At 46.1% G+C, this 23,299-nt stretch overlaps 1 protein-coding gene across 1 annotated transcript in view; it reads right to left on the minus strand.

Moving 5' to 3' along the window:
- Positions 1-11,438: 11,438 nt before the first annotated feature.
- The window catches only part of GPT2 (glutamic--pyruvic transaminase 2), a 34,307-nt gene continuing 22,446 nt past the window's right edge, over positions 11,439-23,299 (minus strand). The window contains exons 8-12 of the mRNA XM_040253606.1: positions 22,446-22,582; positions 17,758-17,932; positions 16,115-16,270; positions 15,008-15,120; positions 11,439-13,896 (exon numbers count right to left, since the gene is read on the minus strand). Coding sequence (XP_040109540.1) covers positions 13,806-13,896; positions 15,008-15,120; positions 16,115-16,270; positions 17,758-17,932; positions 22,446-22,582 — 672 coding nt within the window. The 3' untranslated portion in view covers positions 11,439-13,805. The remainder of the gene's footprint in view (positions 13,897-15,007; positions 15,121-16,114; positions 16,271-17,757; positions 17,933-22,445; positions 22,583-23,299) is intronic.

The following is a 23,299-nucleotide window of genomic DNA, read 5'->3' on the forward strand; positions in this document are numbered from 1 at the left end:
GCACATTAGGGAAGGAGGAGGAGGTCCAAACAAACACAGAGAGAATTTTGTTTAATTTTTCTTCTCCTGCCTTAAAATAGAAATTTTACTTCATATATATATACACACATCTTTCACAAGTGGGAAAATGTCCAAGGATAAATTCCTAGAGGTGAGATTTCTGGATCAAGGGATGCACCTATTTCCCGCTAATAAGTTTTTGTTGAGTTATAATTTACTTGCAGTGAAATACACAGATTGTAAGTGGACAGCTCTATAAGTTTGGACAAATGAACGCAGCAGTGTAACCCACAGCCCTGTAGAGACATGAAACGGGAAAATTTTGCTCCAGGCTATGATGGATTAATAGGCACTAGATTTACTCAGAACGTGGAGGAACAACCCCACATCCGAGGTCAGGGGCAGCTGCCAAGAGGAGCTACCACACGCCCAAGGTCGGGGACGGCAGTCTAAAGAGCAACCCAAAAAAATAAAAAATAAAAATAAAAAAATAAAGGGCGAGAGGAGCTACTCTATGTTCAAGGTCAGGAGGGGCAGCCATGAGGAGATACCCCTCGTCCAAGGTAAGAGAAACTCAAGTAAGACAGTACCTGTTGCGAGACGGCATCAGAGGGCAGACACACTGAAATCATAATCACAGAAAACTAGTCAATCTGATCACAAGGACAACAGCCTTGTCTAACTCAGTGAAACTAAGCCATGCCGTGTGGGGCCACCCAAGACGGACGGATCATGGTGGAAAGGTCTGACAGAATGTGGTCCACTGGAGAAGGGAATGGCAAACCACTTCAGTATTCTTGCCTTGAGAACCCCATGAACAGTGTGAAAAGGCAAAAAGATAGGACACTGAAAGAGGAACTCCCCAGGTTGGTAGGTGCCCAATATGCTACTGGAGGTCAGTGGAGAAATAACTCCAGAAAGAATGAAGGGATGCAGCCAAAGCAAAAACAATACCCAGTTGTGGATGTGACTGGTGATAGAGGCAAGGTCCGATGCTGTAAAGAGCAATATTGCATAGGAACCTGGAATGTCAGGTCCATGAATCAAGGCAAATTGGAAGTGGTCAAACAGGAGATGGCAAGAGTGAACGTATACATTCAAGGAATCAGCAAACTAAAATGGACTGGAATGGGTGAATTTAACTCAGATGACCATTATATCTACTACTGTGGGCAGGAATTCCTTAGAAGAAATGGCGTAGCCATCAGGGTCAACAAAAGAATCTGGAATGCAGACTCTTGGATGCAATCTCAAAAACGACAGGATGATCTCTGTTCATTTCCAAGGCAAACCATTCAATATCACAGTAATCCAAGTCTATGCCCCAACCAGTAATGCTGAAGAAGCTGAAGTTGAACAGTTCTATGAAGACCTGCAAGACCTTTTAGAACTAATACCCAAAAAAGATGTCCTTTTCATTATAGGGGACTGGAATGCAAAAGTAGGAAGTCAAAAAAACCTGGAGTAACAGGCAAATTTGGCCTTGGAGTACAGAATGAAGCAGGACAAAGGCTAATAGTGTTTTGCCAAGAGAACGCACTGGTCATAGCAAACACCCTCTTCCAACAACACAAGAGAAGACTACACATGGACATCACCAGATGGTCAACACTGAAATCAGACTTATTATATTCTTTGCAGCCAAAGATGGAGAAACTCTATACAGTCAGCAAAACCAAGACCAGGAACTGACTGTGGCTCAGATCATGAACTCCTTATTGCCAAATTCAGACTGAAATTGAAGAAAGTAGGGAAAACCACTAGACCATTCAGGTATGACCTAAATCAAATCCCTTATGATTATACAGTGGAAGTGAGAAATAGATTTAAGGGACTAGATCTGATAGACAGAGTGCCTGATGAACTATGGGCGGAGGTTCGTGACATTGTACAGGAGACAAGGATCAAGACCATCCCCATGGAAAAGAAATGCAAAAAAAGCAAAATGACTGTTTGAGGAGGGCTTACAAAGAGCTGTGAAAAGAAGAGAAGCTGAAAGCAAAGGAGAAAAAGAAAGATATAAGCATCTGAATGCAAAGTTCCAAAGAATAGCAAAGAGATAAGAAAGCCTTCTTCAGCGATCAATGCAAAGAAATAGAGGAAAACAACAGAATGGGAAAGACTAAAGATCTCTTCAAGAAAATTAGAGATACCAAGGGAACATTTCATGCAAACATGGGCTCGATAAAGGACAGAAATGGTACAGACCTAACAGAAGCAGAAGATATTAAGAAGAGGTGGCAAGAATACACGGAAGAACTGTACAAAAAAGATCTTCATGACCCAGATAATCACGATGGTGTGATCACTCACCTAGAGCCAGACATCCTGGAATGTGAAGTCAAGTGGGCCTTAGAAAGCATCACTACAAACAAAGCTAGTGGAGGTGATGGAATTCCAGTGGAGCTATTTCAAATCCTGAAAGATGATGCTGTGGAAGTGCTGCACTCAATATGCCAGCAAATTTGGAAAACTCAGCAGTGGCCACAGGACTGGAAAAGTCAGTTTTCATTCCAATCCCAAAGAAAGGCAATGCCAAAGAATGCTCAAACTACAGCACAATTGCACTGATCTCACGTGCTAGTAAAGTAATGCTCAAAATTCTCCAAGCCAGGCTTCAGCAGTATGTGAACCATGAACTTCCTGATGTTCCAGCTGGTTTTAGAAAAGGCAGAGGAACCAGAGATCCAATTGCCAACATCCACTGGATCATGGAAAAAGCAAGAGAGTTCCAGAAAAACATCTATTTCTGCTTTATTGACTATGCCAAAGCCTTTGGCTGTGTGGATCACAATAAACTGTGGAAAATTCTGAAAGAGATGGGAATACCAGACTACCTGACCTGCCTCTTGAGAAACCTATAAGCAGGTCAGGAAGCAACAGTTAGAACTGGACATGGAACAACAGACTGGTTTCAAATAGGAAAAGGAGTGCGTCAAGGCTGCAAGTCACCCTGCTTATTTAACTTCTATGCAGAGTACATCATGAGAAACGCTGGACTGGAAGAAACACAAGCTGGAATCAAGATTGCTGGGAGAAATATCAATAACCTCAGATATGCAGATGACAGCACTCTTATGGCAGAAAGTGAAGAGGAGCTAAGGAGCCTCTTGATGAAAGTGAAAGAGGAGAGTGAAAAGGTTGGCTTAAAGCTCAACATTCAGAAAACTAAAATCATGGCATCTGGTCCCATCACTTCATGGGAAGTCGATGGGGAAACAGTGAAAGCAGTGTCAGACTTTATTCTCTTGGGCTCCAAAATCACTGCAGATGGTGACTGCAACCGTGAAATTAAAAGACGCTTACTGCTTGGAAGGAAAGTTATGACCAACCGAGACAGCATATTAAAAAACAGAGACATTACTTTGCCAACAAAGGTCCATCTACTCAAGGCTGTGGTTTTCCCAGTAGTCATGTATAGATGTGAGAGTTGGACTGTGAAGAAAGCTGAGCACCAAAGAATTGATGCTGTTGAACTGTGGTGTTGGAGAAGACTCTTGAGAGTCCCTTGGACTGCAAGGAGATCCAACCAGTCCATCCTAAAGGAGATCAGCCCTGGGTGTTCTTTGGAAGGACTGATGCTAAAGCTGAAACTCCAGTACTTTGGCCACCTCATGCGAAGAGTTAACTCACTGGAGAAGACTCTGATGCTGGGAGAGATTGGGGGCAGGAGGAGAAGGGGACGACAGAGGATGAGATGGCTGGATGGCATCACCGACTCGATGGACATGAGTTTGAGTAGACTCCGTGAGTTGGTGATGGACAGGGAGGCCTGGCGTGCTGTGATTCATGGGGTTTCAAAGAGTCGCACACGACTGAGTGACTGAACTGAACTGAGATTTACTGAACCATCTTAAACAACTAAAACCTGGGGAGTGGGGAAACACATGAAATAGTTTCAGACAATGGACAACAGGCAACACAGGACAGTGTTCCCTGGGAGGGAGCAGATGAAGGAGCCCTAGCAGTGAGACGGCTGCCTCTCAAGGCAGGTGTGTGTCTGACTTTGTAAGAAGCCACCCGTTTTCCAAAGTGATTGTATCACCCCTGAGATGTTGGTTGCTCCGTGCCTTCAGCATTTGGGACTGTCAATCTTCTTTACTTAGACACCTCAGTGGCATCTCAGTGCTTTTAATTCACGTTCCTTTCCGTCACTGATGATGTGGGGCTTTCCCCCCCCGTCCTCATTGGCCATCTGTATATCTTCTTCTGTGAAGTATCTGTTCCAATCTTTCCCCTGTTTTTCAGTTGGGTTGTTTCTCTTATTGTTGTTGACTTTTAAAATAATTTTATTTGTTTTGTTTTTCGGTGGGGGTCTTGCTGGGTTTTTGTTGAGGTGGGTGGGCTTTCTCTGGTTGCGGGTAGCAGGGGCTGCTCTTCACTGCAGTGTGCGGGCTTCCCACTGTGGTGGCTTCTCTTGCATCTCACGGGCTCTAGAGAACATGGGCACAGTAGTGGGACACAGGCTTAGTCGCTCCATGGCATGTGGGACTGAACTGGTGCTTCCTGGTTCCTGGTTCCTTGTTCATTGCAAGGCAGATTCTTAATCACTGGACCACCAGGGAAGTCGCTATTATTGACTTTTGAAGTTTTTTATGTACTCTTGTTACAAGCCTTTTATGATATTTATGTTCTGAAAATATATTTTCCCAGCACATGACTTGTCTTTTGTTTCTGAATCATGTCCTTTTAAAAAGCAGAAGTTCTTAATTTTGATGTGGTTCAATTTATCAATTTTTTATTTTAATATTTGTGTCTTTTTGTCCTAAGAAATGCTTATATCATAAATCACAAAGATTTTCTCTTATGTTTTCTTCTATAAGATGTATCATTTTAGCTCTTAAATTTAGGTCTCTGATCCACCCCAAATTTTGCATATGTATGAGGCAGGAGTTGAAGTTCATTTGTTTCCCCATGTGGATATCCAGACATTGCAGCACCATTTGTTGAAAAGACTCTCTTTCTTACTGGATTGCTTTAGTATGCTTGTCAAAAATTATTTCATCAATACAGATGTGTCAAATAAATGTGTGTGTGTGTGTGTGTGTGTGTGTGTGTGTGTGTGTGTGCGTGCATGCAGTCTCTTATGCCAAAGTGATAAATGTATGTGGTTCTATTTCTGGACTCTATTCTGTTCTTTATTTTTGTCTTTCCTTAAAGTAATACCATACTGTCTTGATTACTGCGGTTTTAAAGTAGGCATGTGTATATTTAATGTTGATTGTGCCAAGATGCCCTCCCCCCAAAATGGTACAAACTCACACTCTTATCAACAATGTATCACTGTTGCCTCTCCCACTCTTATCAGCATAAGCATCATCAACCTTGTAAACCATGAGGCCATGTCTAACTGCTGGTTCCCCATCACCAAGCGCTGTGCCTGGCACACAGCTGCCCAGCCAGCGCTGGATGAATGGCAGGAGTCGTTAGCATTTCCATTAGTGTTGCCAACATTTATTCAGCTGCCTTGGTAGGCAACAAAGATGAGATGATCAAGCTAAACTCCAGACAAATGAAAGTCCAAAAGATTATGTCACTAGAATTAAGGTGGAATAATAACAACAAAAATAACAGCAAAAGCTTACACAGCATTTCTGCACAAGCTGTGTCTTTGTTATGGCTCAGTTGTCATGCACGCATTCCAAGCAGTCAGAGGACAAGACGGGAAGAAAAGGGACCCAGGGCAGGCAAGGAAAGTCCCCAGCAGCTTCCACATGATACTACGATGATGACCCATTAAATTCATGGCCACACATGAACTGCCGAGCCTGGGGAATGTAGGTTTGACTTACCCAGTTCTTGACTACTCAAGTTTGGCTTTCTCTCTGTACAGACAAAAGAATCCTAGTTTATACACTTTAAATCCTGGAGTGGGGCTTTGGCCCACAAAGTGTATCGTGATACTGACTCAAATAACTGGGGGGATTTTGTTTTAAAGTTTTAAGGTGGAAATGGCAAATAGCAGCTTGGTTTAGTCATGAAGGGGAAAAGGCCCACAAAGTTCCTTTTGAGAGAGGACCCAACCCCAAATACCAGTTCCTAACTGGTGCCAGCAGGTCAAGATGAACCTGCACCAAGAAAAAAAAAATGTCCAGTTACATTAGAGTTGTAAAAAGAGTTTTGTTTTTTCAATTGGACCTACCTCATGAAGATTAAAAGATGCTTACTCCTTGGAAGAAAAGTTATGACCAACCTAGATAGCATATTGAAAAGCAGAGACATTATTTTGCCAAGAAAGGTCCATCTAGTCAAGGCTATGGTATTTCCAGGGGTCATGTATGGATGTGAGAGTTGGATTATAAAGAAAGCTGAGTGCCGAAGAATAGATGCTTTTGAATTGTGGTGTTGGATCAGACTGTTTAGAATCCCTTGGACTGCAAGGAGGTCCAACCAGTCCATCCTAAAGGAAATCAGTCCAGGGTGTTCTTTGGAAGGACTGATGCTAAAGCTGAAACTCCAGTACTTTGGCCATCTCATGCGAAGAGCTGACTCATTGGAAAAGACCCTGATTCTGGGAGGGAATCGGGGCCGGAGGAGAAGGGGACGACAGAGGATGAGATGCCTGGATGGCATCACCGACCCAATGGACATGAGTTTGAGTGAACTCCGGGAGTTGGTGATGGACAGGGAGGCCTGGTGTGCTGCGATTCATGGGGTCGCAAAGGGTTGGACACGACTGAATGACTGAACTGACTGAACTGAACCTCATGAAGAATCCAGTGTAACTGGACCCAGTGCAATTTTATTTCAGAAAATGTGTGACTGAAAAAATAAAAAGGCTACCACTGACCCAAAAAATAACCAAATAACTAACCTGTGTACTTTGTCTAGCAGAATATGTTCAGCAGTGCTGGGAAAGAGTCCTCACTTCCTCTGCATGTCATTTTCATGCTCTATCTAGTGTGCCAAGAGTGTAATTTTTCCCTTGATTTAAACATGTATTGAACATGTATCTTATCAGCACTGCTCTAAAAATTAATCAGACTATCAAAGAAAGTAATCAATAAATAAACTACTTGCCTTGAGCTATACTCAGTTACACACACATACATGCAAAACACCCACATTTTCCTGTTCGGTGCTCACAGTCGTCCCTTATTGCACAAATGGGTACTATTAGCCCTGTTTTGCAGATGGCAACATTGAGGATGAGTGATCTCACAGCTGGTAAGTGCTAGAGCCAAGGTCAAGGTGTGTACCCTGATCTGCTGAGCTCTGAACTCTGCCTCAGGGACAAAGTCCCTGGAGGTTCATGGACAACACCTACTCCTGAGCATGTTCCACAATAAGCCATGACACAAGAGCCAGGGAGGGGAATCCCCTCTCTATGCACAGATGTATTATGTGGCCTTATTGTTAAAAACCAAGAACTGTATGTAATCTAAATGTTTAAGTGTGTAGCTAACCAATAGTTAATATGGCTATTTATCCATAGAACTGATGAAGTAGCCATCCAAACTGCTCATCAGGCACTTTAATCATGTTCTAATGTTGAAGGGGGAAAAATTAGGATCCAAACACACAGCCATATAAAAATACTTTCAGGAAGAGGACAGTAAGGAATGTTAGGGGAATTCCCTGGCAGTCCAGTGGTTGGGACTCCACTCTATCATTGCTGAAGGCCCAGGTTTGATCCTGGTCCCAGAACTAGGATCCCAAAAGCCAAGCAGCACAGCCAAAAAAAATGAATGTCAGGCTTGATTAATTCTGGAGGATTATAGGAGATTTTTAAAATTTCTTCCATGATTTTATTTTCTAGTTTTTCCACATGAATATCTTTACTTTGATAATCAGAATATTTTTTGTTTTAGACTTATTTAATGTATACTTCTGTGCACTGACCTAAGCATCACTAGGATTCTGGATGTTTTTACAGTTTTGAAACTGAATATCATCCAAAGGACTTCAGGGTTATGCACTCAGAGCAAAGACAGACAAAACTGGGGAGGAGACAAAAGAAATCATGAGAGTCAACCCTTCATATTTATGAACGGAACCAACCTCAGATAAAAATATTTTTTTTTCTAGAAAATTCCAAAAAGAAAAAGTTGAATTTGTCATACACCAGCAACTATTTACGTTGTATTTACAACTATTCACATAGCATTTACATTGTATTAAGTATTATGAGTAATGTAGAAATTCTTTAAAGTATATGGGAGAATACATGTAACATATTCAAATACTGTACCATTTTATATGAGACTTGAGCATCCCCAGATTTTTGGTATCCTAGGGGATTTTGGACGGTGGAACCTGGTAGCAGTCCATGGCGTGGCAAAGGGTCAGACATGACTGAGCAACTTCACCAGGGGATTTTGCAACCAATCCCCTCTTGGATACCAAGGGATGACTCTATATCTTCTAATCTTTTTAGTGATCGATTTTTAAAAATTATAGTTAATTTATAATATTAGTTTCAGGTGGATAGCATAAAGGTTCAGTATTTTTATAGATTATACTCCATTAAAAATTATTACAAAATAATGGCTATAGTTCTCTCTGCAGTACAGTATATCCTTGTTGCTTATCTATTTTATATGCAGGAGCTTGTATCTCTTAATCCCATACTCCTATCAAGTCCTTTCTCCTACCCTCTTCTAGCTGGTAACCAGTAGTTTGTTTTCTATTTCTATTTTGCTATACACATTTACACATTTATATGTATATATACCATATCTTAAGCCAGTCATCTTATCATGGGCATTTGGGCTGTTTCCATGTCTTGGCTATTGTAAACAGTGCTGTAATGAACATTGGGGTACATGGATGTTTTTGAATTAGTGTTTTCATTTTTTTTCAAATATTATATCTAGGAGTGGGATTGTTGGATCATATGGAAGTTCTATTTTTAGTTTAGTTTTTCTTTTGGCTAGGCCACACATCTTGCAGGATTGGACCTATAGCAGTGAAAGCACTGAGTCCTAACCACTAGATCACCAGGAAATTCCTATTTGTAGCTTTTTGAGGACCCTCCACACTGTTTTCCATAGTGGCTGCACCCATTTCCATTCCCACCAACAGTGTGCAAGTTCTCTTTTCTCCATACCCTCTCCAGCATTTGTTATTTGTAGACTTTTGGATGATAGCCATTCTGACCAGCGTGAGTTTTTTTCTTCTTCTTGCTTTTAGCAACATAGCAAGCATCTTTTTATGTACCCGTTGGCCATCTGTATATCTTCTTTGGAAAAATGTCTATTCAGGCTTTTTGCCTATTTTTGAGTTTTTTTTTTTTTTACATTGAACTGTATGAGCTGTTTATAGATTTTGGATATTAACCCCATGTTGGTCAAGTGATTTGCAAATATTTTCTCCCATTCAGTAGGTTGTCTTTTCATTTTGTCAAAGGTTTCCTTTGCTGTGCAAAATCTTTGAAGTTTAATTAAGGCATATTTCTTTTCCTTTGGGAGACATATCCAAAAAAATTATTGCTATAATTTATGTCAAAGAATGTACTGCCTATGTTCTCTTCTAGGAGTTTTATGGCTTCGGGTTTTACATTTAGGTTTTTAATTCATTTTGAGTTTATTTTTGTATATGGTGTGAAGGAGGAAATGTTCTAATCTTGCTGTTTTACATTTTCTCCTGCATTACTTACTGAAGTGACTGTCTTTTCTTCACTGTACATTCTTGCCCTTTTGTCATAGATTAATTGACTGTAGGTATGTGGGTGTCTCATTTTTTTTTTCAGTAGGAGAATGAAATCTCAATAGGAAACTCTAGCTGACCTGTTCCTCTTAAGGAAAAGAACTGGTTGAGTACCTAGCATTAAGTTTCATCTTTTCCTTTTTCTTGAAGAGTCTTCTGGCTCGGTGGCAGGATGAAGGCTAAAAGGAAGACCTCAGAAGGCATTGTGGAAAGAGTAGAGGTAGGTAGAGGCACCCCAACTCGGTAGAGAACAGAATCAGCCTCTCCCTCCTATGCATCACCCATATACTTCTATTAAGGCCAGCACCACTAGGCGGATGGGATTTGAGCAATGAACCATTCGGTGGCCATTCCATCCATAGGTTTTTTGAGGACAGTGACCACCTCTTATTAGCTTGATTCCCCATTCCCTAGCAGTCTGTGGGCTTATGCTAGGTCCTTATCAAACATTCAAAAGCTTTCTAGATGTGGTTAGAGCAAACACTATACCAAAATAATTTAGAGCAGGGGTCCCCAGCCCCCGACCTGTTAGGAACTCGGTCACACAGCAGGTGAGTGGTGGGTGAGGGATGACGTTTCATCTGCCACTCCCCGCAGCTCGTATTATCGCCTGAATCATCCATCCCCACCATCTCCTGCATTACCGCTTGAACTTTCCCTCCCTCACCACACATCTGTGGGAAAAGTGTCTTTCACAAAACCAGTCCCCAGTGACAAAAGAACTACTGATCTAGAAAACCTGTATCTCCCAATTTTTGTCTATTTAATAAACCCTTTGCATAATACACTACACAAAGTTTGCTCACCAGACAAGATGTACACTTCCTGGGGTGTGTGTGCAAGCACAGTGTGTGTGTGCAGAGCATCAGTCCCCTGTGTTATCAACTAGTAACGACTTTCAACCTGCCTTCAACACCCTCCCCAGCTCCCCTCTAAAGAGCCACCGGTGGTAAATGAGGTTTGTGGGTGCAGCATCACCTCCATCCCTCATTCCTATGGGGAGCAACTTCTCCAAACGCCCTCATGAGGCTGGCAGTTCTAGGCCCTTCTCTACCTCTGCTCATACACAGGGCCAGCCAAAACACTCTATTCTCAAAGGCCACAGCTACCGTTCAGGGAAGGGCAAGCGGACCAAGGCAGAGCCCTTCTATGAGATTTTTCAATAGAACCAGACAGGCAGGCAGGCTTTGCACTTAACAGTGTACATCAAAACTAAAGTCAGCATCCCTCCAGGATTTCAATAAATTCCTTTTACATGACCCAATAAATTCTCTTCTGCTTAAGCTACTTTCAGTAAGTTTCCAAGCCTTCCACTCGAAAGTATCTTACTTTTTAAAACATATATATATTTCCAGACTTTCTTTAAAAGAGAAGTTTCAGTTTTAAGTGAAAAATAAAGTTTTGAATTCCAGCACCACACATTAAAATTGATATGGGTCTGGGAAAGCCTGGGGCAATGAATGAAACCCCTTGTCTGGGCAGCTGCTCCTCACCCCCCTGGCCTCAGGGCTGCTTCTCCAGCTCCCCCTGCCTGCTTGGGCTCCCCTGCCACCTGCGAAGCTGCTGCTAGTTCGTTTCACTCCCATGAGAAAATCAAGGTCTGTTTTCATTTGAACAACATTCTATTTTAAAAGAATACATAAGCAATAGAAAGCAGCCCAGGGTCCTTAGCGTTGACACCCAAGAAGAAATGGAAACTGAAAGGCTATGACTTAGAAACATAAGAATGAAGGTGTGCAATTAGTGATGTCCATTTGATATTTAAAATACAAAGAAAATTAAACACAGTAACCATTTTGGACATATATTTTATTGTTTAGAAATTTCCATCAGAGCTATCATGAAGTACCTTTGTCAGGAGATGCCTATGAGAATCCAGACTGGAAAACGGGCATGTAGGCCTGTCAGCTCTTCCTGCAAATTCACAAACATGGGGACAACCGGTCTGGCCACAAGGTGTAAGGTCATGGACCACCACAGTATAGCCCAGCATCCCCCCAACTCCCGTGCAGACCTACATGAACAGCAGAAAACTTTACAGGTATAGATTTTGTGCAACCTCAAATGACAAACAACTTACTCTGGTGGTGCCCAAATAAGACACCACAATCTGCAGAAAATCAAATCTATCATGATCAGAGCTTCTACCTGAATCAAGTTAAAGTTAACCTCCTAAACCAGCTAGCTGATCTTATTAAGAATTTACTTATTTTTAAAAGCAAACCAAATGTATATGGCATCTTTTTTAAAAAATCATGTAAACGTTGCAAAGTTTTTAGGGGTTACTTATAATCTGAAGAGATTCATTTAAAAAAACTACTGGACTTGTTAAAACTACAAATACTAACCCCAACTCCCCCCATGAAAAAAGCAACTGTTACAAAAATATAGAAAATATACTAGGTTCTACTATTTAACATTTTCACCAGAAATCTCAAACTCTGGGATACATCCTGGCTTATATACCATCAACAAGCACAAGTGCAACTTTCTCGAAGTTTTAAGAAAGAAAAGCTCTTAAACATTCCCTTCGTTATTTGAGATTGTGGCTACTTTCTTCATAGGGACTGTGATGCTAGTGGACAGGGGCAGTCTGAAGTTTCCTGTTGCATCCCGTGCGTGGACCTGGCGTGGAGATTACAGGACAGGAGGCTGCTTTCAAAGTTCACTCCTTTAGCCTCTTCAGATTTCTCTCTTCGGTCCCTTCAATTCCACTTTAGGACTTGCTGGGACTTGCTGGATCCCCTGACTCCTGAGCTGGCCTTGGCTTCTCAGCAAAGCCCACCAGGGATGGCCCAGAGAAGAGGGCATAAGCCTTCTGCGGCCTAAGGTGCCTATTTCTGGGGAGTGTGGCTCAGGCCCCCCACTCAGGTTTGCACATGCAGGGAAGCTGCAGGCTTAGGGGATGATCCCCCACCTCTACCCCCAAAAGATGACTGATGCTACGGGACAGTCTACAGAGCCTGGGAGGGGAGCCAGCAACAGATGTGGAGGCAAAACACTTTACTTATCGAACACTTTTATAAACTTTGAATCGGATCACATGTTCAGAGAAGGCATGCTACCAGGCACTTGGACCAATTAAGAGCTAGGATAGGGACCACATTCCGCTTGGTCCAAACAACAAACACTACAGGAGGGGCATGTAGTTTAATTGTCTTCATGTCTCTAAGGATACCCTCCTTCACGAGGACATTTTCAGAGTTTCCTTGTTCTACTATTGCCTAAAAGCTCCCTGAAGCCCTTGGGTGAGGCTGGCTGTTGGGTAACAGTGGGATAGAGCCACACACCATCAGGCAGAATCCCCCACGACTGAGATATGGCTGGGCTGATGAACCCCGTGCCCTTGGAGCTCAGAGAGACTTCAAGATGGGTGTCCCAGCCTAAGAAAGCTCAAGAGAACCCTTCACCTGCAGCCCCTCTGTGGGCAGAGTCCTCACTACCTGCCGTGTGCTCCTAGATGGAAGCCTAGTTCAACTTGGAGCCTGGCCCGCACCCACCCTTCCCCTGGTGGACCTTCTGGCCTTGGCCATAATCCCCACACCCACCACCCCCTAGCCTGGCATCTTTGCCCTGCTCCTCTCACCATTCTCGTCTGAGAGCAGGATGCCTGCCTCCAAGTCAGAAGGATGGGCCCTCTCTGGGCCTCCAGTGGACTCCAGGCTCTCCTGTTTGAAGGAATAGATTTTCACACCGCTAAGGGTTTTATTTCACAGATCATGGCGGTGAGTTTGGGATTTCCAGTCCTCATCGTGGTTAAGTTATACATTTCCTGATGCCTTGTTTCTGCAAACCTGAAGCAGCTCACCCAACACACCCAGGCTGTTTTAAACCCCAAATGAATTTTCCACAAGCAACAACAACAGATTCGGAGAACACTACCAGATAACGCTGAGCGAGTCCCCTCTACTTTGGCTGCATCAAAAAAACAGGGCTTCTGAGGCATCCCCGATTCACATTTTGCTCAGAAGAGAGGTGCTCCCAACATCAAGGCACAAAGAAAGAAGTCTCCTGGGGCAAAATGACGATGAAAGCGACCAGTGACCTTCGTAAGGCCTGAGGCGGAGTCGCTGCGGGAGGCGAGTCTGGGCTGGGCTGGGCGGGCATATCAGGAGGCAGGCCAAGGGCCCGGTCTCCCTCTGGGGCCCGAGGAGTCCTCACGCGTACTCTTCCAGGAACTTTATGTGAAAGTCCTTCACCTTCTGTAGAACTGTCTTTAGTTTCTCGACCGGAGGAAGAATGGTCATTCTGTCAGGAAGGAGAACAGCACAGTCGGACACGAATTGCTCTGGAGAAGGGGACGGGGTGAAGCTGGCAGGTCACTCCTCTACCTGCACACAGGGCAGGCAAGCTTCCTGGGAGGGACAGGCCCTGGACAGCACCTGGCACTTGCTGAACCCTTTCCTTCATCATTCACATATTTTTTTTAGCCAACTCATACATGTGAACAAATGCCGTAAGCTGGTGGCGGCAACTCAGCTTACTTAACCCAGCCACCCATAATCACAGGAGGCCCACCCACCACTCTGACAGGTGCACAGAACTTTTCTCTGGAGCCGACCCTACTCCTGCTAGACAAGCCTTTTCCATCTCCACTATCAGTCTCATAGTGAGAACCTTAAGTCACCACTTCCCTCCATAGGAATCCCCAAGTGGCCATGGTAACTAACTCCTCCTTCCAATCCTGTCAACCTGCTTCCCATCCCTAAGGGCAGCTCTCAAGAAGTAACCACTTCCTGAGTGAGCCACAAATTGCCAAGATGAACCTAACTAGGGTGGAAAGACTATCCATACACATTTGTCCATTGAGGGGCACTGCCCATGACCTTCACTGACTCAAAATTTGGCCCCAGGTGCTAAGCCCAAGACATTTCTTTTTTTGACATCTGCTACTGGCCTTGGTGGGAAACTCTGGCTGAGCTGTTCAGCTGGCCTGGTAGAGTCCCATGCCTGTGAAAGGTGGCACAGCAATTTCACCGTATCTCAGAGGCAACATCTCAGCAGGTTTTCGGCTCAGTGGACAAGCTACTAAGCTCCTGGATGCAGACTGATACATCATGGAGTTGAAAAGGGACAAGGGAAGAAAAGAAAACCCAGCAGGGGGAACACTGCAGATAGCACGTGATAGATGGAGGCGGTGGAGGGGGAGACAGTGGTCAAGGAGATGACCGGAGTCCACCCATAGTCTTCCTGAGTCCCTGCGCAGCGTCTCGGCTATCTCTGCGGCAGGACAGGATGGGAGTGGGATGAGGGCGCAGGGGCTTCACACGTCTCCAGCTCTGAAGTTGCCTTGCTGTTAAGAAGCCCAAGTTCCCCAAGACAAACCAGGACCCACCCCCCAGGGCAGAGGCAGCGGTACCTGAAGTGGTGGGTGCCTTCCCTCTGCCCGAAGCCGCTGCCAGGCACGACACAGATGCCCGTCTCCTCCAGGAGCTCCATGCAGTAGAACATATCAGGGGCCATCTTACGGGCCTGAGGGGGCAGGGCAGAGCTTAGGAGGCCTGCCCGATTTCAGCTGCACAGACCCCGCTTACGCTCTCAAAGCCCAGCATGCTTGGCAGGGCGGGTTCTTTGCTGTGGCAGGGCCCCTCCGCCCTCTCTTCCCGCGAGAAAGAAGGGATGACATTGGGCACGCAGGCAGCTGGGGCTGGGAGCAAAGACCCAAAGGCCGCTTTGGGGCGGCTGCGGGGCTTCCGCCATCCCCCAGGGAGTGCCAGCCCGAGTCCATTGTGCCCCACCCCCCCCCCCCGAGCAGCTCCCCAAGCTTTGGCCCCTGCCTCCCACACACCAAGCCAGGGCCCTGAGGTCTGTGCCCAGGGGAGCCTTAAGGAACAAGCCTCTCAGGGGCCCTGCTCATGGTGCTTCTCACACTTCAGTTTGCACAACCAGGCCACCTCTTAAATAGATTCTCGGGCTCCAACACCTGGGATTCTGATTCAACAGGCTGAGGGATGGGGCCAGATTTTGAATATTTAACAAGGTAGGTTAGGGGGTGTGAGGACACTTTCAGAGATAGGGCTCTCGCCCTTGATCCTCAAACCAAGGTCAGTGGCACCACCTGAGAACTTATTGGGAATGCAGAACCTTGGGCCCCTCCATAGACTTCCTGCACCAGAACTGACATTTTTAACAGGGCCTCAGGTGATCCATGTACACATCCAAGTTTGAGCAGTGCTATTGTAGGGTATGGTGGCCAGGTGGAGGAGACAGCTCCTGATGCTTCTCCAGTGTCTGTTCAGTTTTAAATGCATCACATCACACCTGGGTCTGACCTCACGCCCACCCCATCACCACAGCTGCTGCAGGGCTGGGTCTCCGGGAGCCTGTCATCTTTACACGTTAAGTACCATCTGACCAATGATACACCAAGTTCAGAGCCTCAAGGGCCAGCACTTGTGCTCCTCAAGGCAAAAAAGAGTTCCAAGTGAACCTGCTGAGAGAGCCAGCCCAACCCGGCACCTCTGACCTGAGCTGCCTCCATGGCTTTCGCAGGGATGAAGATTCGAGGAAAGGCATACATGGCCCCCATCAAGGGGTTGCAGTGAATTCCTGGGACTTGGTTAAACATGTCTTCTGTCAGTTTAGCTTTTTTGGCCAAATTACCCAAGACGGACTCTTTCTCCTAAGGAGACAGAGAAAGCATAGGAGTCAGCATCTCCAGACACCATGGCTCCAGACACTGAAAACCATCCCTTCAAACTAGGGTGTCCAGGCAGACTGGTGAAAGGCAAGCTGTTGTGTGCTTGAGCAACAAACCAGAGAGGCGGGCAAGACACGTGTCCCTCTGCAGAATGTCCTCCACAGACGGTCAGCCCATGAGGTTGCCATGGGCCCTGGGCAGGGGCACATGAGTCACAAGTAGGTCCTAGGTGGCTTGTGTCATGGGTTCTACTCTCATACCAAGACGTCATTCCCGAAAACAAGAAAAACCAGTCCCTCCCCATCAGCCTGAACAAAGTTGGCCCTGGACGGAACATCCTAGAATATGCTTCTAGGAGACAGCCCCACAATTTAATTCTGGGGAGCTACCCTTCCCCCAACCCATGTGATGTGTTGGGGCACACAATCCAGGCAAAGCACATCAGTGATAGGCTGGGAGCTTGACACGTGGCCAAAGCTGGAGCAGGCAGCCCAACACTTGTGCAAGCACTGCTGGACTGGGAGGTGAAGTGGTGTGCCCTGTACATGAACGAATCAGCAGAACGCAGCACGCACACACAGTGGAACGTTACCCTGCCTTCAAAAGGAAGCGCATTCTGACACACGCCCTGACAGGGACAAACCTTGAAGACACAGTGCCAATTGAAATAAACCAGCCACAAGATAAATGCTATATATGAGGTACCTAAAGCAGTCATATTCTCAGAGACAGAAAGTAGATTAGTGGTTACCAGGGGCTGGGGAAGGGGGAAATGAGGAGTTACTGTTTAATGGGTACAGTTTCAGTTTGGGAAAAGGTTCTGGAGATGGATGCAGGTAATGGTTACACAATGTGAATGTACTTTATTCACTAAACTGTTCAGTCAAAAAAGATCAGAATGGCAAATTTTATGTTCTGTGTAATTTACCACAATTGAAAAAGAAAGATTGTGAATCTAAAACAGCTGGGAGCTGACTTCTTCAATGAGTTCCATTCTTGTTTAAACTCGTTACAGTTGGGTTTTTGTCACCTGCAGTTGAAAGGGTCTGTCTGCATCACTTCAAGCTGCAAGGATATCTGATTAAGCCACAGGCAGGTTTGTGGTCTAGAATCATTGGCATGCTCATCCATTTCCCCCTTTTACTTTAGTAACAGAATCATCACCCCCTTCTCTGCCCTCCATGTTCTCAGGACATGAGGCCATTCCCTCTGAGCGCCTGCCCATCCGTGGTGCTCACAGGTGAGAAGGAGGAAGAGGTGCCCACACCCACAGTGCGCACAGTCCTCCCACTTCAAATACAGCCCAGCCACATCCTAAGACTTAACCTTACTGGGGTGGGTCAGGCACCATGTGGAACCATAAGCATGCCCTGGAGGTCATCTGGAGAGAGGCTGGCCATGGAGACTATACATGGTGAATGCTGGCCAGAGCAGTGATGCAGACAGGCCATGGGATGCAGCCTACTCACCCTGCTGAACTGCTCGAAGGACTCCTCTCCTGGCACTGGGGGGTTTACAACGATGTCCATGGCAGCCTGACCAGACACTGGCGGGCACAGGCGCACCGAGAGCAGCTTCACCAGCTGGCCCTTGATTTCAGGGTGCAGGTTGATCACCTCCATGTAGCCTCCTCTGTACCCACACCTAGAATGTTGAAGCAGGAGAGAGGACCCACCAGTCACAGAGAGACATCTACTAAGTGCAACCAGCTGGCCAGAATCTTCTGTAACCAGCCCCATGCCCAACACTGAGCTGCCAGGTACGGCCAAGTTCTTGCCAATGGAAGGTGAATAGAAGTGACATGTGCAAATCCCACATCACTTCCTTAAAAGCAGGCTCTCTCGTTCCTTTCTCCCACTTCCTAAGAAAGGCAGACACCAGAGCAAGCGGCCTCAGTGCTAGAGATGATGCCACATGTTGAGAAGACAGAGCCAGCCCAGCAGCCTATCTCTGAATGACTTCGTGGGGCAGAGCCAGTCCCGAACTCCCCCTGCCTCTGAACTGCTATCACAGAGACACACTTCCACCTTGTTTGAGCCACTGTAGTTGTTTTGTTTTGTTTTCTGTCATTTTCTTCCACCCTTCTAGATTGTCACAGAGCCCCTGTTTGAGTCATACAACAAATTCCCGTTGGCTATCTATTTTACATGTGGTAAGTTTCCATGTTACTCTCTCCATACTCTCACCCTCTCCCTCCTCCCCTCCCCCGTGTCTGTAGGTCTGTTCTCTGTGTCTGTTTCTCCATAGCCACCCTGAAAATAAATTTATCAGTACCATCTTTCTGGATTCCATATATATATGCATCAGTATGAGATATGCACATTTCTCTTTCTGACTTACTTTGCTCTGCATAATAGGCTCTAGGTTTGCTCACCTCATTAAACTGACTCAAATGCATTCCTTTTTATGGCTGACTAATATTGTACGTATGTACCACAGCTTCTTTATCCATTCATTGGTTGATGGATATCTAGGCTGCTTCCATATTCTAGGTGTTGTAAACAGTGCTGCAATGAACATTGGAGTACATGTGTCTTTTTCAATTTTGGTTTCTTCAGGGTATATGCCTAGCAGTGGGATTGCTGGGTCATACAGTGGTTTTATTCCTAGTTTTTTGTAATGAGCCATTATACTTTGGGTCTATAAGTCTTCTATAGTGAGCCACTGTACTTTGGGGTCTTTTGGTTATAGCAGCTTAGCCTGACTGCTAACTAGTATTATACTAGCTCTGCTTGAAAGGGGCATATGATTCAGGCCAGGCACCCCTTGCACAGGTTCAAGAAGTGGGCATGTGAGCAGCAACCTGAGGATTTTGCTGCAACTTTCTGATGCCTGAAAACAAAGCCAATCCAAAGGAAAGCAGAGCAGGGAATTCCCTGGCAGTTCAGTGGTTAGGACTCTGTGCTTTGACTGCCAAGGGCTTGTGTTCAATTCCTCGACAGGGAACAAGATCCCATAAGCTGCATGGTGTGGTCAAAAAAAAGGAAAAAGAAAGAAGAGAAAAAAAGGGGAGGCGGGTAGGAAAGCAGAGCTGAGAAAGAAAACAGGACAAAGCCAGAAGTAGAGAGAGAGACCCACTGACATTTTTAAACCCCCTGATTCAACTTTACTCCTTGACTTTTTACTGATATGGATTTTTTGAAAAATTCATTTATTTTTAATTGAAGGATAATTGCTTTATAGTATTGTGTTGGTTTCTAGCAAACATCAACGTGAATCAGCCATAGATCTACCCATGTCCCCTTCCACTGGAACATCTCTCCCACCCCCCCATTCCAGCCCTCTAGGTTGTCACCAAGCCCCAGCTTGAGTTCCTTGAGTCATACAGCAAATTCCCATTGGCTATCTACTTTACATATAGTAATGTATGTTTCCATGTTACTCTCTCCATACATCCCACCTCTTCTTTCTCCCCCCGACCCTGAGCTGTGTCCATACGTCTGTTCTCAATGTCTGTGTCTCCATTGCTGCTCTGCAAAAAGGTTCATCGGTACCATCTTTCTAGATTCCATATACATGTGTGAGTATACAATATCTGTTTTTCTCTTTTTGACCGACTTCACTTTATATGTGTTTTTTAAACCCTCTCTCATGTTGAGTTTCTGTTACTTATTGCCAAAAGGATCCTGACTGATACAGAGTCAAATCTCATGAAAATAAGCTGAAATCATTAAAAACAACAACAACAACAAAAAACAACTTTCAGAACCAAATCAACTCCATTAGCCACACTTCCTTCTCTGGACTGTGACTGATAACCTTCAGACTAATGACCACAGAAATAATGGCATCAGTTACCTTCCTCTGTATATGCACAACACCCACCCAACCTCAGACACCTGATATGATGAGAACTCAGTAAAAGACTTTTGGGATCAGGCTGTAGAATGAACTGGCAAAGACTGATCCCCATCTGATCCAATACCTGGCCTTTCCAAGGCAGGAAGATAAATTCTGGCCTCTTGGAAGGGTTTCTCGTAACAAAAGTTGAAAGAAGAATCTTTCTGCTTTACCCTCTGCTGATGAGTAGAAAATCAAACTAGGTAAATCAGTCTAATCCTAGGTAATCAGGATCTAAGGGCAACAGGTTACCAATATCCAGAGTAATCAATAACACAGATGGAGAGATGGGTAGGTATGTAATAAACACACTTGAGTTTGAAAAATGAGTTAATAGAGAACATATTTAAGAAAAGCAGTACACAACACATGAAAGTTTAGCAAGGAGGCACCACAGCTACCAGGGTAAACCAGAAAGAACAGCATAAATCAACTCCTGCACACAGCAAATACAGCCAAGAACAGCCGGGCAACCATCCCAAGGGGACAGCTCCCTTGCGTGTATGTGTGTGTGTGTGCTAAGTCACTTCAGCTATGTCCGACTCTTTGCAATCCTATGGAGTGTAGCTCAGCAGGCTCCTCCATCCATGGGATTCTGCAGGCAGGAATATTGGAGTGGGTTGCCATGCCCTCCTCTAGGGGATCTTCCTGACCCAGGGATCGAACCTGTGTCTCTTATGTCTCCTGCACTGGCAGGTGGGTTCTTTACCACTAGCGCTACCTGGGAAGCTCCCTTGACCTGGTCAATATATTTCTTGAAGCTTCATAGTTACACTGGCCTCCAGACCCTCTCCCCTACCATGACACCTGGCGTATAGTGGAACTCCCACAACGCTGGAGAATGAGTGTCCTGGCTGTAAATGCATGGGCCTATCCATCTCAGTCTAGTTTGCAGGTTCCTCCTCTCCTCCCCTAACTTTTGAGCAGTGATGGCTGGGCCCAGTCCCTGGACCGCTTCTCTATCTATACTCCTCCCAGTGAGATGTCTAGGCTCAGAGATCTAACTAACAACTCAAACACTGACATCTCGCAAACTTGAACCTCCAGCTGGGTATCAGCCCTGAGCTACAGACTCACATATCCACCTCCATCTGGACATCCAACAGGCATCTGCAAATTTTACACATCTAAAACCAACTTCCAAATTGCCCCCCAAAACCTGCTTCACCCACAGACATCCTCATCTATTGAGGGCAACTCTATGCTTCCTGCTGTTTGAACAAAAAACTTGGGAGTCATCCTTCTCTCTCTCACACCCTCCTTTTCATCAAGCAACAACCGTCAACTTCACCTTCAAACAGACCCAGGAGCCAACATCTCCCCTTTACCCTGGCCCCCAGTATCTCCCCTGGACTGTAACAGCCTCCTGACTTCAGTGCTCACTTCTTTCCCTGCCCTCATCACGCGGCAACCAGAAGTCACACCTCTGTGCAAACCCTCTAAGGGCTCCCATCCCACTCTGCGTAAAAGATACCCTAAGTAGCCAGGCGATCCGGCCTCCTGTGACTTTTTGGTCTCAACTGCTGCCACTTTCCCTCTCACCCTCTTCTAGTCTCCTTCCTGCTCCTCGAACAGCTGCTTCTTCCACCTCAGGGCCTTTGTAGAAGCTGTTTCCTTAGACGTCTGCATAGCTCCCCACCTCCCCTCCCTGGGTCCAACTCTTTAGTGACCAGACGCCGCCTCTCTGCATTCCTACCTCTTCTCTGATTATTTCTGTCCTTGACACATTATGTTCCTTTGTCTATTGCCTCTGACCTCACTAGAGTATGACTCTGTGAGGGCAGAACGGGTGTGGTTTTCTCACTGCTGTAACCTCACTGCTGAGCTTCTGAACTCATAGCAGATGCTCAATAAATATTGACTGAATGGACGAACACAGGGTTGAAGCTGACACTCTGGCCCCACAGGTCACGGGGTGCTCAGGCAGGGTGCATACAGAGCTCCTGCACACAGAGCTTGGCCACTGGCCTGACGGCATCTATCCCCTCAACCCGCCATCCCTGGCCCTCAGATTTCAGTCAAGTGTCAGAGCAATAGCAACAAGGCTGGCAGAAAACACTAGGGTTGGAAGCTGCTGTGGGTCCTGTATTCACTTTCATCACAGCCTTATTTTACACGAGCCCTTGCACAGGGGATGCCCTCACACCAGTGCACTCCCCCTGGGGAGACATGGCCTGTCTCCTCCTGCTTCTTAGATCAGCAGAGGCTGTAGACGAGGGTAGCCACCTCTGTCCAGGAGGTTGAGGCGGGCAGGGTGGAGAAGCAGTGGGACCAGGTGGGCCCAGGAGCAGCGTGAGGGAGGCGGGGGCCCACATACTCGCCCATGTAGCCCTTGGAGGTGGAATGGAAGGAAGCGAGCTCCACGTTGCTGGAGTACTCAGGCCCCATCTCATAAAGCACCTTCTTAAAGGAGTGGAATTTGCAGTCCGGGGAGTACACATTGTCCTGGTACACCTGCAGGAGGGGACAGGACAGGGACAGTCAGCCAAGTCCCCCAGAAACTGAGCCACCCAGGCTGTGGCTGAGCGAGGGCACAGGGGCTCTGGGACAACCTGCAGCCAGGGCTGCCTGCTGTGAAGCTGGCCTTAGACGTCACGTCTGAGCCAGATGTGCCCAAGTGAACCTTCCAGAATAAGCAAGGGCGGGGGTGGCGGGGGGAGGCCACGGGCTAAATGCCCACTGGATTCTCCCACATTAGCCCCATGCAGTCTCCAGATCTCCTTTCTGCCTCACGTGCCAGTGACACCCGGCTGGCCCGAGCAGGCTTTCCTCCCAGAGCGTGATGCTCACCCCGTCAATAAGATGAGTGGTGAAAGCAGTTCACGGACCTGTCCTCTGACCTTCCCATCCGAAGAGCTAATCGTGCTCCTCAGCGCTTCATGGCACTCACCCAGCTTTCCATCCACCATCACTGTCATTCTCTCCTCCCTGGACTGAGCAGCGCCTACACCTCTTGTCCCTCCCCGTCTATACAGTCTAGCAGGCAAGCGCTCCATCTACCCTTGGAGATGAACTTCCCACGCCCAGTATGGAGATCAGAGAAACCGAGGCTCTCTGAGGCGCTGTGGGTCAGCAGGAGGGTCAGGCCAGCTCCACCTTCAACAAGCCAGGCAGGGCCCCCTCCCCTCCCAGCTCCTCCATGGCCTCTCCCTTCTCCCCCTCACCCTCCTC

Source organism: Oryx dammah, unplaced genomic scaffold (assembly GCF_014754425.2).
Source record: "Oryx dammah isolate SB20612 unplaced genomic scaffold, SCBI_Odam_1.1 HiC_scaffold_13, whole genome shotgun sequence".
Taxonomy (NCBI): Eukaryota; Metazoa; Chordata; class Mammalia; order Artiodactyla; family Bovidae; genus Oryx; species Oryx dammah.